The following is a 19322-nucleotide window of genomic DNA, read 5'->3' as shown; positions in this document are numbered from 1 at the left end:
AAACCAACGGTCTAATCTATATATAAAAACGAGAACAAGAAACACTTATGAACCACACCAAAAAACGACAACTACTGAACATCAGATTCCTAACTTAGGACAGGTGCAAACAATTGCAGCGGGTTTAAAACGTTTTAATTGTACCAAACTTTAAGCCTTATCTGAAACAATAGTGTAACATCACATGATAGAAAGACACACTATAACAACTAATTGGAATGGCTTAACTTAATCAATAGACGTAGTCACCATGGTCACAAAAATGAACTTACACTGAACGAATAAACTTGATTGATGATACAATGTATATACAAAGTTAATAAAAATAAGGGATGAATAATTAAAGTTAGAGTATTATACCGCTGTGAAATGCTAAACAGTTTCAGAAAAACATCAATTTTGAAAACAATTACGCCATTTGTAATATCAAAATTATACCCAGGTAAATGAAAATAATTTTGTTGTTAAGCATACTTCTTCTTGTCTGTATAACCTTCCGTTTAGGAACGTCAAGAAATTTCGTGTATATCAATTAAAATATTCCATAACTTGGTACATGTGGGATGAATATCAACAATTAAACTATAAAATTGGTGCTCGATAAAACTTCGTGTTCTTCATGTACAGGTGCCGGAAGTGTGATGTTTATACAGTATGACAGGAGAAAGGACATTATTTTGATGTTCATAGTACGAAGAAGTGACAAGTTAACATTAAAAAAGCATTACAAATAGTACCAGAAGGTCAAATTAACAAGAAAGTACGATTTGAGAGTACTCGCAGTTACTGACATCTAGTTAAAAGCCAAAACAATTAATGATAAATACATATTTTATTGGAGGTATTTTTTCAACAGTTTCTGCAAAAAGTAAGTAAGAAATGTTCCAATCCAATGTCAATCTTTCCTTATTTTATTTTCAAGCCTGTTTTTCACAAATGTAGTATAAAGTTCCATTACACCTATAGTCATTCCATGTTCCATCATTGCTCATGCTGATGCAATTTTCAATGCCATTTATATTATTTGGTTCGATCGAATTGAAGTTGTCATAGGTAACGAGCTTTCCATCAGAAGTCCACAACCAGTTATTTTTTTTTAATACGGATTCCACTGGTCCAGTAGACTTCGTGCACTGGCCGGAAAAAAAATTGTAGGATCAAATATTATATTAGCTTTGAAAGTATCGTTATATTAAACGTATATATTACTTATTTTTATGAATAAAAATGAGATGTGAAGTACATGTGAACATCAATGGCAATGCAATACTAGTACATCATCAACTCAAAACGTTCATGTCAACTTTACTCGTATCACATTTATTTTTCAATCAGCTTACATGTCAGAAATCATAAAGACGATTAAACTTCTTTTCTAACAAAGTTGGGGACATAGAAAAAGATAAAAAAAAATAAAATGAATGAATGGAAAAAATAGATTTAAATTCTAACTTTGTTACCGTTGATGACAAATAAAGGGACGGCTGGGCAGCAGATTGTAAGTTGACTATTTTCATATTTAAAATTGCGATACACGTATTTCAATTACTTTAGTGTAACGAAGTCGCCTGTCGTATGAGGAAATATTCGATCATTACTGATCGACTTCAAATTGAAACAATTTTGCAAAGTTTCAAAAGAGCAGAAAAAATTCTTTATTTACACACGTCAAATATTATTCCCGTACATATAAGTATACATTGATGCACACGGTCTTTAACACAAAAATAGAAACATGTTGTTTCTGAAGACATACAACACTTCTATATTTTCGATCAACCTTTATTTAATATATTTAATATTTAATATTAAAAAACATTTGTACACGAAGATTGAAAGGAGACAACACCTTTGTAAAAGGCATAATTATAGTCCACATAACACTAAATGAATACTTAGTATTGATCAATTTGAACCTTATTATATAAAAAAGGGGCTACAACTCAAAAGGTCCGAAACGGTATTAGGTCGATGTCACTGCTGGTGGACGTTTCGTCCCGGAGGGTATCACCAGCCCAGTAGTCAGCACTTCGGTGTTGACATGAATATCAATTATATGGTCGTTTTTTTTTAAATTTCCTATTACAAAACTTTGAAATTTTCGAAAAACTAAGGATTTTCTTATCCCAGGAATAGATTATCTCAATCTAATTAAAAACCGATCTCTCATCGCTCCTGTTTCTGATATGTCGCGTGGGAGATCTAACGAAACCGGCTTTGAGGTCACATGTGAGTGAACTAAAAGTCATGAATTTATAAAGATATGCAAATGAGTTGACGACCTATTAATAAGCCAATCAAAAAAGTTTATGAATTATTTTGACTGACGATTTCGTCGTAAATAAAATGAGTTACATCCCTTTGCCTTACGTTAAACTTCCAAGATCATGGAAGACTCAATTTCTTTGGTCGAAAAAGACACACCTACGAGGTCACTCACATGTGACCTCAAAGCGGGTTTCGTTAGATCTCCCACGCGACATATCAGAAACAGGAGCGATGAGAGATCGGTTTTTAATTAGATTGAGATTATCTTAGCCGTATTTTGCACAACGTTTTGGAATTTTGGGTCCTCAATGCTCTTCAACTTTGTACTTGTTTGGCTTTATAACCATTTTAATCTAAGCGTCACTGATGAGTCTTGTGTCAACGAAACGCGCGTCTGGCGTATTGAATTATAATCCTGTTACCTTTGATAACTATTAACTTCCTGCTTTGGCAATTTCATAATTGTTAACCATTGCTACATGTAACAATCGCGTTCCGTAAACTTAGAAAAAATCTGGAGATGTCAGAATACAGAATAATTTGGACTGCATTTACAACCAGTGAACTATATCTTAGTCATCTGCGACAAATCGGCTTTCAAACTTTTGTATCTGGGCATCACTAGTAGATCTTGTGTGGATAAAATGCACTTCTGGCGTATTAAAATTTTCAACTTGTTGCCTTTTGTTGGCTGTTGTTCGTGTGTTTCTTTGTCAATTGTATTCTCCAATTTATTTATATTGTAGTCCTGTAGTGTTGAGTTGTCATCTTAATGTTATATTTCACATGGCTATAAAAGGGGAGGTTTGGCATGCCACAAAACCAGGTTCAACCCGCCATTTTTTTCTTTAAAAATGTCCTGTACCAAGTCAGGAATATGGCCATTGTTATATTATAGTTCGTTTCTGTATGTGTTACATTTTAACGTTGCGTCGTTTGTTTTCTCTTATTTATGAGTGTAAATTCACATTGCGATAAGACGTGTCACGGTACTTGTCTATCCCAAATTCATGTATTTGGTTTTGATGTTATATTTGTTATTCTCGTGGGATTTTGTCTGTTGCTTGGTGCGTTTCTGTTTGTGTTACATTGTAGTGTTGTGTCGTTGTTCTCCTCTTATATTTAATGCGCTTCCCTCAGTTTTAGTTTGTTACCCCGATTTTGTTTTTTGTCCATGGATTTATGAGTTTGAACATCGGTATACTACTGTTGCCTTTATTTATATGAAGGAACGGTAAACAAAAGCATGAGGGTATCCATAAAATTTTCTAACCGATAATTTTAACTTTATTACAAAGAACCCTTTATTAAATATCCGCATTGTAAGTAGCAATCCTTTTTCAAGGACATAATGCTAGTAAATACATGTTAAATCTATATTAAAAGGCCATTATGGACATAAAAACAGTTAAATTATGCTTACATTTTCCAATTACTCGTGTATCTGGCAAACCTATATAAAACAGCAAAAGAAAAAGTATGAAAGCAAAACGTAGGTTATGGTCAGCCGGCATACAATTACAATTTACTCTTTCAATTATGATAGTAATCAAATTTTCTCAAGGACAGTGTCTTGGGATGGTGAGTGGTACTTGTACATTTGTATTTTAACATTGATAGGTAATTCTGCTACACACGTATAAAATGACAGTAGGGCATCAGTAATCTCTTGGTATGCATTTGTTTGTAAACAGATGGTCTTCCACCATTTGATAGCAATGCATGCAAGTGGGATACACACATTAGTGAAGCATGTACGGTGACCAATACCTGATATTATTTAGGTCATTTGGTCTGCGGATAGATAATTGTGTTATTGGCAAAAACACCACTTTTTTAAATTTGTATATAGAATGGTGTTTTAACTGAAACAGGCAAGTATACTAAGTCGATTCCTATGATTATACTTTGTGACGTCTAATTTATTATTCCTGGTTTTTTCTTCAAATCTACGTATTTGCTTCAAGAGGAAGAGCCCGGAATAAACCGTAACTTACTCTAAATCTTAAAGGTTATCAATTAAAATTATAATGTTTATCATCTTGAGCTTTGAAAAAAGTTTTTTTTGGCACCTTGTCATTTTTGTTAAGATTTTTTTTTTAATCAAGGAGTTTTTTGTTCTGTTCCATGATGGTATGGTAAAAACCACGCTAAACGCTCTGAAACATTGCTCTCAAAAACTTAACTATAGCATGACGCTTTTCGTTTTTGTTAAGTAAACAATCTGTATCAACAAATTTAAAAAATACAGTGCTTATGCATGTAAAAATGAGCATGGTGAATGACAATTCGAGAATCACTTCACAAAATAACAAACATAGCAAAAAAGTGTGGAAAGACCATCAAGGATGTTTAATTTCAACAATGTGTTCAAATAACAATATAATACACTTGAAATAAATATATAGGATTCAGAAACAACGAAGCAAAGTTGCTTTTACAACTCTGTTTCCCAAAGGGAGAATTTAAACTTGTAAGTCGTAACGACGAAAAAAACTAATAACAGTATACAAAACACTAAATAAAAACTAAACAACAAGAACATTTGTTAATTTCGATAAATCATTAATTATTTATGATTAAAAAATAATGAATAAAACAGTTACCTCCAGCGGAATAGATGAATGAATTTTCATCTGCATCCTCAATTTTTACCAGAGAAGCACATTCCTCGCTGCATTTTTCCTGTTGAAAACAACATGTATACTTAAATAATAATCACTGGCTTTAAAAGACATGTCAAAAACACACATGAAAGCACAAAAAGTGTAAGACAGTAATTTATGTTCCTAGGACAAGAATTAGGAGATAACTTTAAACTTAGTGATTTGATGGTCGCAAATTGAGTTTTCTGGCATCGTGTTAGCACATATGCGTAAGTTTTTATGGCATCGATGCCAAGAAAATTGATCACGTTATCCAATTAAAATTCATACAAACGATATGTGTTATATGTGACTGAAACCGCAACCCATTGATTCTGACAACCATGTAATTTTTTGGTAGGGTTGATAGTTGTCCATCACACACGATTTTATATGTTGTCTTTAACAAAACATAAGTTCCTATAAACATGTGTTACATGAACTATAAATTTACTGTAATCACTACCAAGTCAACACGGAGGTTGTGAGTTCGAACCCTGCTCGTGTACCATGAAATAGTCTAATTGTGTTGCTGAAAAATGCTGAAAAAATTGCGTTAAAACACCAAAAAATTAAAAATCAAAATCCAGGGTTATAATAGTTTTATTATTAATGTAATGGTCATCGGATAGATATCACAGAAGGAGACATTATAGAAATGTGTTCTTATCATTACCAACTTGAAAGATAGAATCTTCTATCAATTAGGATAACCTGCAACAATCCACAGGTTTGAGCGGGATACTTTGCTCAATTTCTAGTTTTCTATTTAGTATTTGTGAACCTGTTTGTATTAAAATCGTTTTCGTTTTTGGCATGATGTAACTGTTGCAAGTTTGTATTCGACTTATACGTTTTGAATGTCCTCTTTGGAATGTTTATATATTTATTTGGCACATCCTTTTGTTTAACTAATTCTATCCACAGGCAACATGAAAAGATATTTATTCAACCTGACTAAATTGTATAAAACAATAGTAATATAATGATTATTTTTATATTTCTATTGTTAAAATACCGAAAAAAAATTTCTGCTTGACGGATCCAATGTTAAAAGGCCTTAAATTTATATCAAGACGAACAATTGCATTAACTAATTTTTGCTACTTAAAAAGTGTTGTTCATCTCCTGTGCATCTACCAATGATAACAGTCAAATTACCTGAGCCTTTTCGCGTGTTTCTGTTTCTTCCACAAATTTATAACAATGCTTTTTATAAAGCTCCCATCCGTCCTCACAACTTATATTTTCTTTACTTACTATAATATGAAAACATAGTAAATATGTTAAGATACATTTAGCTTGTCATTTTATATCTAAATTTAGGTGTTCTTTCGTTGAGAGAATCAAACATGATGTTAGAATACTGAAGATGTAAATCAAAAGGTAAAAGGTCATAAGAAGAAATATCCAACCCTTAAACGATCCTTTTGTGCTACATGACGAAATGTCGCATGCCTAGCCGAGGATCAAACATTCGCCACCCCACACTTGATAGTAGCATAATAACATAAGACCATTAAGGCAATGTCGCCGTACATATGCATTGATCGTATACAGTTTGGCCTTACCGTTTACAGCCTTGTTTGTGATGTGAATAATGCGTTTTTGTTTAATACCCTATTAACGCAAAGTTAATAATTTTTCTACCCAAACTGTGTCAGTTGCGGTTTAAAGAAAACAACTATGGATTGTCGCAAACCACATTTTTTTTTCGAACTGACCCCGAAGCAGGATAGGAACTGTTCAAAGGATTTAATGACTAATCACACGACGATGACAATGCCAAATAAACAAGCAGGAATTGTATTAAATACAGAGACAAACACGCTTTGATAAAGAGTATACAAGTGAATTACTTTATACTCTATTACCAGAAATGTTTTAGAACATAAACATGGACTAAACCGTCTCCGTTAATTTTAACAAGACCAGTTTTTTATTTAGAGAACTTTATGAAGTGTTGTTGACTTTGATAAATTTCATTTACTTGTCTATGAAATTAGAATGCTTGTCCAAAAAGGTACATATACAGATAGCTGAAAATCCTTTTTCCCCATTTATGTTTAAAACAGCAACGTCAAAATATTTCCATAAGAATGTTTTATTCCTAACTAATCTTATAGGTCGAGTATTCGTTTTTAAAAGTTTAATCCTCCTTCGTCCGAGATATACTAATTATAAACTAAGTTAAGCAAAATAGACGTCAGAGTGAATTTGTGTAGAACGAGTCATTAAGTCAAAAGAAGCATACTTATAACATGTGATGACTCGTTAATATTTACGCAGTTTTGTATTGCATTTAATCTGTGTTAGTAGAACTGCCAACTTTGAACCCTGTGAATCAAACTGCTGCTGTAGTTGGACTAAAATAAAAAAAAAATCATATGAAACCAGTAAAAAATATGTTACTGCAAAAAAGTAGAAACGCAATATTGTATAAATTTAAATATCAATGACTTGAAATCAGTAAATGTGTTAATAATGCAATAGAATAGAAACAAAGTCACACCTAATTCAAATTTTATTTTAATGAATTATTATCAGAGTTTAGATGTTAAACGAAATGGAAGAACCTACATATTTGTTGATTTCATTAGTATGGCGTCATGTTTTAAATAAATCGGACTTCTAAGCAACTAAAGGTCACCGGACGGCCTTCCATACTGGACAAAGCAAATATTTATAACCAGCTATTTAAGATTGGTCGTGACAAAATGTAAAACAATTCAAGCTGGAGAACCAACGACCCGATTTCTGACAAAACAATAAAAAATATCAGATACGTCTGGAAAATGAAATACTTTTTGTCCCCTAAAGAGAAGTGCAGATCGGAGAAAAGTTTAAATGCTGCTTTCCAAAGGGATTCATATGGTGAATCGATAGTTATTAGTTCTTTGTGTACCTAATGAATACAATTGGTTATAGAACAATTGAAGGTTCTTCAACGTGAGTCCAAACTCTTTCCTAAAAAATAACAGCAAATTTCAATACTTATAGATATTAAATGCCCTTTCAATTTGACTTCAACTTCAAGTTATACTGTAACAATCTCACATTGAAAGTCACGTTGTCATATCGTACGTCTTTGGTTGTGTTTCTGAAGTTTTACTGAATTATCATATGGACACAAAGAATACGGCAACGTTTTTACACGCTGATGATTATGATTTCAGATAAGCTAAACTAATTTGATTGATAATATATAACACTCATATGATAGGTTTTACATCAATTGCAAAAGCAGTATATGCGTTTCTTTTACATAAAAAAGGTGCGACAATACAACACACATATAGTAACGAAATATGAGATAACAACTGTCATTTACCTGACTTGGTACAGGGCATCGTAAGAAAAAATAGTGGGTTGAACATGGTTTTACGGCAAACCAAAACTCGCGCTTTTATGGCAATTGTAAATATACCACTAAAATGACAACATTACATGACAGAAATACAGTACAAATAAATTCAAGATTAACTCGGACAGAGGAATACAAAAATAAACATTGCAATATATATCATAACAAACATAATATTTTATAAACAATAATATCTATATACATATAAACAATGCTTTCAATACGAAATGAAAACATTGACTCCGTTATAAACAAACCCGCCGGCCAGGAAAAACCAACAACCAAGTTACCTTAGTCGATATGGAAACCTGTGTCCAGACCCTTATGCTCGGAAGATCGTCTCGAGAGGTGAATTTGGACAATACTGAAAGTTAGCTTATGTTTACATAAACAAAATATCATCAAAATGTGAAATAGCAAATAAAAATACCAATATATAGTACAAAAACAAGAAGAAAATCAAATCAAATCAAACAATAATGAACCAACATTAAATCTGAACTTGACCAGTTCGAAGTTGGCGAGAGAATGGTCTAATAGGGAAATTAACCCGCGAAAAATGACCATTCACGTGATACTACAATTAATATCACGTGTCCATACATATATTGAAAGAACCGTTAGTACAATAATTTTTCTCTATACTTCGAAACGCGGAAATTTATAATTATTGTTGCTTCTTAAATGTATGCAGAAGCATGTAATAGGATTAAAAAGATGTATATTTTAACTTACCACCCGTCGCAAAATGAATTACAGTCAAAAGAAAAACTGCAGACAAAAGTGACATTGCAAGTGTGAAAAGAACAGTTTTGAACCATTGCTTTCTCCAAAGCCTGATTATATTGTCATTTCCTGTTTCCTCTCTAAGTTCATCCGATGAATTCTCCATTTCATACATTTCCGTACAAGCCATTTTTTTCTGAAGCTTCACATCTCAATATAATATCCAAACTATAACAAATGAAAAATATTTCCAGTTTCCTGTTATTTGTTTTAACAATAAGTAAGTCTTCCACGAAAACAAATGAACACTTGACAATCATTTGTAATGTTTATTTAGAGTAATGATGTGTAATCCTGGTACCTAATGCTGTTACTTGATTTATTTAACTTGACTAGGCGGAGTTTAACCCGTTTGCTCATAAAAGACCAGTCTATCTATATATAGGTGTTTTGAAATAAACTAATCAATGAAGGGTCTGATTATGGTCATTGATCCGGTTAAAGCACTATATGTGTATTTGTAAAATAAATAATGAGACACATCCGTTTATTTTAATTCTTGTAAAGCGGAATTTAAAAACATGTAAAAATTGTCACATCTTTAAAATTGTGGATATGAAAGTATAACTATGACTACCATAAAATATGCATATTGGAATACTTTTATCTCTCTTTCAAATGTGGATGTCGTGGGGGACGCCCCCTCCCCCTTCTTGTGGAAACAAATATTGTTGATTATTTAGAGAATCGCTGAAACATATTTGAGCGGCGCCCTCTTAGACAGTCAATTTCCCCATTTATGGACATTTATGCATCTGCAACTGCCTATATTCCAAATGCTTTAATCATATTAGTTTTGGGGGGAAGGGAGGGGGTGTCACGGGGAAAAGTTGCAAACAGAATTGATCATAATCAAGGAAGGAATAATTGAGTTTAAATATTATTTTCTTATATTTTTATATATACTTTTTTGAATCACTTTTGAAATGAATCCCACAATCAGAAAGGTTAGAAACAGATTAATACAACAGCCGATACTTTAAAATACCGTCTGCCTCAGTACAAACAAACGGTATAAATCTTAAAATGTTTTTTTCTGGTGTTCGCACATCATTTAATCAGGTATTTTGTATATCTGTTGGGTGACACTGAAAGGTGATTAGAAATTAGTAATAATAATTATAAGGACAATTATCCTTACCACACACATCTTCAAATAGACTGTCCTTATGCGTGACTACTTTTACACTTATATACTGTTGGTTAATTTGTTCTCGAAATTACAAAGTGTTATCAACAATCTTTTTCCCTCAATAGTCCAATTTTTTTTAATCTGGTAGTCATCAACATAAACCATTAAAAAGGGTTTCGGTGAGTACCCATATATTTGACAGAGACCACCTGCTTATCAATTTCAATGTTTCAGTCTGTTTTAAAAAGAAATTTGAATGCATTTAAATAAAAAAAAAAAAAACAGAAATTATTATATCATGGTTGGCGGCAAATGTAAATGGATAACACCTGATTTAACAACTGATAAACGTAATTTTCCATATCCATATTCGATTTCATTTGTAACTAGGATTCAAGCTCTAACAACAAAACGGATTTAACATCAAATAAACAAGAAAATTTGGTTTGGTAAACTATTGTTAACCTTAAAAAGTAGGACCCGATTTGTATATGATGATTTAGATCAAAGTGGACCTAAAAATCTGATATCATGAACGGTTTGTTTTTGTATGAAAAGTTATATAGATATAAATACGTTGACTTTCATCATCTCTTATCGATTCAATGGAAATTTATGCATATATATATTGAAGCACAGGTGGTCGTGTGGTCTAGCGGGACGGCTACAGTGCAGGCGATTTGGTGTCACGATATCTCAGTAGAATGGGTTTGAATTCCGGTGAGGGAAGAACAAAACATTTGCGAAAGCAAATTTACAGATCTAACATTGTTGGGTTGATGTTTAGACGAGTGGCCTGTTGTTACCTTTCCACGTCAGTTTTAATCTAGCGTCGTACTACAGTACATGATATATAAGGCATGCAGATGTTATTCTTACAGATCAGCTAAATTATCTATAGTAAAGTATCCTGCAAATAAATGTAAGATACAGTCACAGAAAATAATTATATTTATAAGTACGTCTGAGCCAGTGACAACTCTACAACAGATTTATCCATCGGATCACCAGCAGTGATGGTGATACATGGCTATATATAAAGTGCCTATAAAATCAACCTAATGGAACCTGTACTTTTTGTTTCTAACTTCTACGACAACACCGCCTAGCATTGCGCAGCAGGGACCATATCCCCTCATCTTACTCTAGCTTATAAAAAAGCTTTCGTTTCTGGAGGTGTTACCTTCTAGTAGGAATTAGATTCTGGTACCTTTGATAATTATTAAACAAGGATCTCTGATACAATACACGAAGTATTGGTTTTTAGTGTACATAAATGGTCATCTACTCATCTCTTCAGTATAATTACAGGATGCTAATCTATTTTTAAAGCATACAATCACTGTAAATAAATATATGTATATGTCTGCCTGTGTGTTGCTCGAGGTGTGTGGTGACAACTAGTACTGCAAATTATACCTTGACAGTCGGATTTCTTATGATTAAGAAATACCAGGCCTTAAAATATGTATTAAGTGCATAGAAAATCAACCTACCGATGTTAGAGTAGATTTGATTCTTAACTTTCTCTCTGGGGCCGGGGCTGGAACCTGTACTTTTTGTTTCTATATATATATTGTTATCTTAACATAAAGCTACTGATATGTAATACTGAATCATGTAAGGCCGTCATTTTTTTATTATTTTTTTTCACACTGTCGACTTTAATTTTGAAGTTATCACCTTAAATGATTGAATTTTCCAACATTTATTTTGGTATAATCACTTTAATCTTTGATTACCAACATCAATCATGGTATCATCAACTTTAATCTTTGAATTTCCAAGCTTTAACTTTAAAATTATCAAAACATAAATATTGGAATAATCGAGATTGAACATAGAAATTCCAACTGTAATCTTTCGACCCTCATAAGTCTCTCATAATTCTTTATAGTAGCATCATGGTTCTTGTATTTAAGGGGGATGTAACGTCGATCTTGTTTAACAGGGGTGTGTCAGTTTTGCCCAAAAAATGTGCCCATTTCATAAAACATTCTCTAAAATATATACAAAGAAAAACCTTCACTTGTATACAATATTTTAAGTTGTAATTGCATAAATCCAGGGAATGTTAATACACACACATATATTAAAAGATTTAGTTAAGGTAGAAATAGAATTAATATATTATGTTTAATGGAAGTAAGAATACTTTTTTTTATGTAAAATAGAGATGAATTGTTACTGATAAAAGTGCGTGACACGGATAATAAACGAAAGTCCCGGAAATCTAACTTTATTTATAACAAGCTTACCGAGAAATAATATACATATTATATTACAAATTAATGATGACCTTGAAATCCGTCAATGAAATATTGAGTTTGTTGAATATAAAATGAGACACTTTTATTGCAGGAATTTTCAGGACAAGGGACGTCATAAAAATTTCCTGTCCAGGTTTTACACTTTGAGGTATTTAAAGAAACGAGAAGTGATAACAAAAATACAAAAACAGATGTTAAGACAAAAGACTATGTGTTAAAATTGCCAAGTAGTTTTTATAAGGGTTAGCTTATATTTTACGTACGAAATTAATTTGGTTAATAATGTAAAACTTCTACGATACTTCGCTTATTTTGTTATACGCAATATGCGATTTATTAATAAAAAGAAAGGCAGAAGGCTAAAGGCAACGTTCAGTTGCATGCAATTGGTGACCAACAATCACCAACATACAACTACGTATGTCTGCGCAAATATTTGTTCTTCCCTCGCCGGGGTTCGAACCCATGCTACTGAGATAGGTTGTCGTGTGGTCTAGCGGGACGGCTACAGTGCAGGTGATTTGGTGTCACGATATCTCAGTAGCATGGGTTCGGATCCCGGCGAGAGAAAAACAAAACATTTGCAGAAGCATTTCTGCATGTTTCTTTTTCCCTCACAAATTTATAACAATGCTTGTTATACAGCTCCCCTCCGTCTTCACAACCTATAAAAACAAAGAAAATGTACATTTCGATCCATACAATATACACTTGTTGTAAACTTCTAATTTAAATTGATACATATTCGAAGTGCAGGTTACTTTTATCCCCGATTTCCCGTTAATTATCATATGTTTATCTATTTCATTAGAATGTTAGCGGGACAAGTGACTTAAAGCTGTGTATACATTCTTGTGTTCATTCACCTTTAAATAAAACAACGTCATCAATAGTTTAAAGAATACCCCTGTCTTAACTGTAATCTACAAATTCGAGTATGTATTTTTTAAGGTTCACTGCTCCCTTGTCCGAGATATAATAAACTGTAATTAGCCAGATATTCATCACAGCAAATTTATGAAAAACGAGGGATTATATCAAAGGAAGCACTCCCGTATATTTGTTTAACTGTTTTTTTTATACTTACATAGTGTTGTGTTGCAATTGATGTGAATTTGTAGAACTGCTAAATTTGTATCCAGGGAATCAACTATCTGCTGTATTTTGGCTAAAATGATCGAAGAATAACTTGAATGGTCTACGCTAAAGTACGATGGTGTCTCACGCTAAATAACGATGGTTGTTTGTTTACTAAAGTGCGATGGTATAGTACGATAAAGTGCGATGGGAAAATACAGTAAGGATCAAGGGCTTAAAACACTAAAGTGCATTGATGTTTAAAAAACAAGTCTTTTTCCAGGCTCTAGTATGCTATGATATAACATATAATGTGAGACGATTGATGATTTACCGATAGTCTTATGTGGCTGTTTCTAAATTTTGAACACTGACCACGTAGTATTTGCTAAAAAGGTAATTCAGGTGTCACAAAATACTATATATATACGTGATGGTGTGCAAATTAACCACCCTTTAATCAGAGTCTCTAAAAAATCAAGGAAAAAGCCTCGAAATCGTAGATTTAAAAGAAAAATTCGAGTTCCGACCAATCCCAACAACACGGTTGTCAATTTATTCTCAGTCTCTTTATCTGAGGACGAAACTAAAGTCTTGTCTAAGGGTTTGAATTTTGCACTACTCCCTATAACATAGATAATATGAAACTGGGAGATGACCTTGATAACTTTGCCAGAACCCTCAGAATCAAAGAATATTTTGGTAACAAGGATAAAGAGGTGGATAATGAGGAAGACACAGACACGTCTGACTCGGAGGAAGAAATCATAATTCCGCATTTTAAAAAGAAGAGTTCATGGATTCCAAAACCTAGTATATCTGCTACACTGGAAGATGTTATCGACAAAATCAAATCGGATGTTGTTCATCTAGCTAGTAACAAGTACTCGTCATTTTACAACACCTTTCCTGACGAGAAAAAAGCCATACAATCGCTGAGAAACCGAGATGATATTGTGATAAAACCAGCAGACAAGGGCAGTGCCGTTGTGATAATGGACAAAGCCAACTACATCGCGGAAGCAGTGCTTCAGCTCTCTGATGAGAGATTTTATAAGAAGCTAGACTATGACCCTACTTCCGAGTTTAGCTCCAAAATTATCACTGCGTTACAAACCATATACAATGACGGTCACATAGATGAGGATACAATTGGTTACTTAAAACCAGAGAATGCCAAGCCTGGTCGATTGTATCTTCTTCCCAAAATACACAAGATTAACAACCCTGGTAGACCCATTGTATCCGCAAACGGCCATCCGACTGAGAAAATCTCGGAATTCGTCGATTTTCATTTAAGATCTCATGTAGAAAATCTTCCTTCCCACATTCAAGACACTACAGATTATCTTCGTAAAATGGAATCCATGAACCCTCTTCATCCGGAAACCCTCCTTGTCACTTTAGATGTCACCTCATTGTATACCAACATACCTCATGATGACGGCATACAATCTTGTAGGGAAATATGGGACTCACGCAACATTTTAGAACCACCTACTGAATGTTTAGTCCAGCTGCTTACTCTGGTCCTGAATGCAACAATTTCACCTTTAATGGTGATCATTACCTTCAAATAAACGGGACAGCGATGGGGACGAAAATGGCACCGTCTTATGCCAATATTTTCATGGGCAAATTAGAAAAACAAATTATTGCAGCATCTTTATCCAAACCTTTGTCTAGGTTCCGTTTCATTGATGATGTTGACATGAAATGGATTGAATCTCAACAAAAACTGGATGATTTCATCAGACATGAAAACAACGCTCACCATTCAATTAAATTTACGTATGAAATTTCCGACTCTAAGATATCTTTCTTAGACACAACTACATCTATAAAGGACGGTGTCATATCAACAGACCTCTACTGTAAACCCACAGATAAACATTAGTACCTTTCTCCCCAAAACTGTCACCACAAACACTGTACAAAAAGTATCCCGTACAGTCAAGCTCTCAGAGTCAAGCGGATTTGCTCCTCTGAGGAGGCTGTCACGAAACGGTTACAGGAACTTCGCGGATTTTTGACAAAACGAGGCTATAAAAAATTGGACATAGATAAGGGGTTTGCGCGCGCTAACAATAACAGCCGCAATGACCTCTTACAGTACAAACGGAAGAGGCGCAGCAAAATAGTCCCGTTTGTTCTTACATACAATCCAGCCTTTACTAACCTTTCACGTTTGATCCGTGTCAATTGGCAAACTATTGCCAAACACCCTAAATTATCCAAGATCTTTCCCAATCCTCCTGTCTTAGCTTTTCGGAGACCAGCAAGTCTGAAAGACTTATTTGTTAGAGCTGACGTCTCCTCTAATAAAAGCTGTTCAATTGTAGGATGGTGCAAGTCATGTGGTAACAGACGTTGTCTGACTTGTCAATAAATACTGAGTACTCAAACATTTACTTGCCACTCGACTGAGTCTGTGTACACTATATATTGCAATGTAACTTGCAAAACCCAGAATGTTGTATACCTCCTTCAGTGTCGATGTGGCATGCAGTATGTTGGCGAGACAGAGCAGCCATTAAACAAACGCATGAATGGTCATCGAAGTGACTACACTTGCAAGCCCGACCTACCCGTAAGTCGTCATTCGAGATCACCTGGACACACACAAGCTGATCTCAAAAACCTTACCATCACAATCAAAGACCACAACGAGGGTTGGTCGAAGGTCGACAGAGTCGCTCGGGAAAGATTTTGGATAAGAAAGTTACGGACAGTTTCCCCAGAGGGCATAAATGAAAAAACATAGAATGAGTCCCTCATTTTTCTGTCATCACCTGTTTCCAATAACTCCGGCTTTAGTACTGGCTTTACAGTTCAACTTTTTTTTTTAAAATAACAGTTTAAATTACAGGGCTCCATTCATTCGGGATGGATGTATAAGTACGTAGCCACGTTCAATTATTTTACCTCATTTGATAAAACTTATTTTTCTTATCATTGTTGGACTGCTGTTCGATTGGGAGGCTCAACTATGTAGTTTCTGTTGCAATTGCCCTACAGTTGTCAAATTTGAAATATTATACCAACTTGGATCGGTTAGGACATTTTTGATTTTTTTGTTTGAGGACTGCCCTCAATGCAGTTATATCATCTAAACTGTCACAACCTTTGGAAATTTAGAGTTTTGCCAGTTCACATCGAAAATATTTTCATTTGGCATATCTTTGTAATCTTTGCGCCGTGTTTGGAAATTTTAAAATTGTATCAGCGTCAGGTTTTCGCTTAAATTATTTAGATAAGATTTAGAAAAAGTTTCTCAGTTTGAATATATTGACATGATTCATTTGACATCGTGCTATTATTGAAGAAGGATATCTGTTATCCGAAATATCTAATATTTGTTAATTTTATAGTTATTTAATGGTGATGTTGTACCCTTTTTGACTTGTTATATATTATATTTTGTAGTGAACAGAATCATATTACATGATCCATCGCCCTGTAAGATTGATCGTTGACTATTCATTCAGTCATTTTATATATATATATATATATGCGAAAGCAAATTTACAGATCTAACATTGTTGGGTTGATGTTTAGACGAGTTGTATAAACCAAACCGCAATTTTTATACGTGTGCATGTAAAACAAATTTTGTTGTAGAAGGGTCTAAATACAGCACAAACAACATTTTCCAAAAGACCAAAAAAGTGAAAAAAAACCTGCTGACTGCCATTGGCGATTGCCAACTAAAATTGATCACGAGATGTAACAAAATGGATCTTAATATAAATTTAATACTAAACAGAAAACGATAAACTTGTGACCAAGATGTCATGCCACAAACACAAGGTGTAAATATTTTTTTGTAGACCAGATCTAGATTTCGACAATATATGTCTCTTCAGTGATGTTAGGGATCGAAACGGTAATTGGAAGGCCATATAATTTACCCTCATTTTCAGATCGACTCTTGAATTTTAAGAGTCAATATAGGATGAACGGATCATATAAACCGGAGGGAAAATATGGTACAAGCCCAAACGAAAAAATATAAACGAGTCTAAATTGAAACAACGTTCAAACCTATGGTTGCGTTGGATAAAAACCGCCATTTTTATACGTGTGCATGTTAAACAAATTTCGTTGTAGAAGGGTCTATATACAGCACAAACAACATTTTCCAAAAGACCAAAAAAGTGAAAAAGTATATTTAAACAAAACGCATTTGACTAACAGGTCGAACAACTGATGTTCTTAAACCCTGCTGACTAATTGATAAAATTTAGTTTGGAAATTCGACATACACTATCTGTACCCATTTATTTTTACTTGACATTTATCGTTAAAAATAAAGGAGAACGCACATCTATTATTGAGAAATTGGATTTGACATCGTTGTTTTGTTTTATTTATTTTGATAAAAAAAAAGCGCTCGCAAATACAATCGGTAGACGGTGATGGCCAGATATATCAGTATATATCGTTTAAATCAAAACTTGATGTTAAAACGTCTGTTAAAAGGAAATAGCAACACTTGACGTGGACTTTATCTTATTGTGTATATCAAAAACAGATTGAAATTGATTGATAAAAGTGAAAAATACTTGTTTCTAATTAACACGGATGAGAACTTAAAGTCCTGAAATTTAACTCGGAAACTTACTTCATTGTTAACTAGTTTACCAAGAAATAATAAAAAAAAAGATATACACATTATATCAAGAAAACAAAATGACATGATTATTGGCCATTGACATACTGAGCCTGTTAGATATTTAGAGAAACTTCTTCGAAAATGTGTATCGTTATTGGACATGAGCCAACGCCACAGTTTCATGTATGGGATATTACACTCTGGTGTATATCGTTAAAAAAGAATGAATGGAACTGACAAACAACATGAACAAGAGTACATGTAATGAACAACGAAAAGATATTTTTTTCTATGACAGTTTTGTTTTATATGTAATCATAAAAGTTATATAGTTGTTGGTCTGAAAACTCACCAAAGCTATTATAAGCCTTATGTATCATTTGTTAAGATGTTTAGCAAGTTGCTGATTCTAGTGAGCGTTTCACGACGTTCACTATAATACGACGATTTCGACGTTATTCCAAGCAATCAAGCTTGATATTGATATTGTTATTGACTGTTACAAATTTGGTAAGTCGAACAATATATAGTTTTTAGAAATTTAACACAAAGTGGTCGCACGCATTTATTTTAATGAATATATATTTACAGGAGTTGTCCGTCTTTCCGGTCCAAAGTAGAACATTGTCCTTTTGCCAGCAGTTCGCATTAATGAATGCGTACTTTCTTTACTCCTTTAATTGGATATCGTTTAGTGTCCTTTCCCCCTTTAAATGCATAAACCGTGTTTAAATCCTAACGGTGTCCATTTTATTGTTATGTCTTCACTCTTTGTTTCAAAAGTTGCCCAATTGTACCGTGATTTTGCGGCATCTTCTAGTATGTATTAAAGAAACACAAAAAGGTATATAGACAAAGCACACAAATATAAATAAAAGCCAAAATTACCATAGCACAATAACACAATGACGGAATGTATAAGTACCGTGCCATGTCAAATGCATAGCACCAAAAATAGACTAAACAGTAAAAAGGTAATATTAAAAAAAATGAAAGAATACTATAGTACGTTATTAATATGATAAACAACGTCAGTACCCAGAATCTATACTTTAAGACCATCATATATTAATGTCCATTTATAGATCATGAGATGCATTTTCCAATTAAGTTTAAAGGATGTTGTGGGAGTTATATCCCTCATCAAGAGTTTAGTGAAGATTTC

At 33.4% G+C, this 19322-nt stretch overlaps 1 protein-coding gene and 1 long non-coding RNA gene across 2 annotated transcripts; one reads left to right on the top strand and one right to left on the bottom strand.

The window, feature by feature from the left end:
* Positions 1-813: 813 nt before the first annotated feature.
* LOC139527217 (uncharacterized) lies at positions 814-9451 on the bottom strand. Its single transcript, XR_011665300.1, has 5 exons — positions 9013-9451; positions 6075-7279; positions 4875-4953; positions 3692-3721; positions 814-1133 (listed from the first exon to the last, which is right to left on the bottom strand). It is a non-coding gene; the product is annotated as an uncharacterized lncRNA (long non-coding RNA).
* A 4732-nt stretch (positions 9452-14183) lies between these two features.
* LOC139526222 (uncharacterized) lies at positions 14184-15122 on the top strand. Its single transcript, XM_071321349.1, has one exon. The coding sequence runs from the start codon at positions 14184-14186 to the stop codon at positions 15120-15122; it is 939 nt and encodes a 312-aa protein (XP_071177450.1).
* The last annotated feature ends 4200 nt before the right edge of the window (positions 15123-19322 follow it).

The sequence above is a fragment of the Mytilus edulis genome, chromosome 6 (assembly GCF_963676685.1).
Source record: "Mytilus edulis chromosome 6, xbMytEdul2.2, whole genome shotgun sequence".
NCBI classification, from domain to species: Eukaryota; Metazoa; Mollusca; class Bivalvia; order Mytilida; family Mytilidae; genus Mytilus; species Mytilus edulis.
This window is presented reverse-complemented; position numbering and strand designations above follow the sequence as displayed.

Coding starts and splice junctions, on each gene's coding strand:
- LOC139526222 (XM_071321349.1), top strand. CDS start 14,184: ATGAAACTGGGAGATGACCTTGATAACTTTGCCAGAACCCTCAGAATC.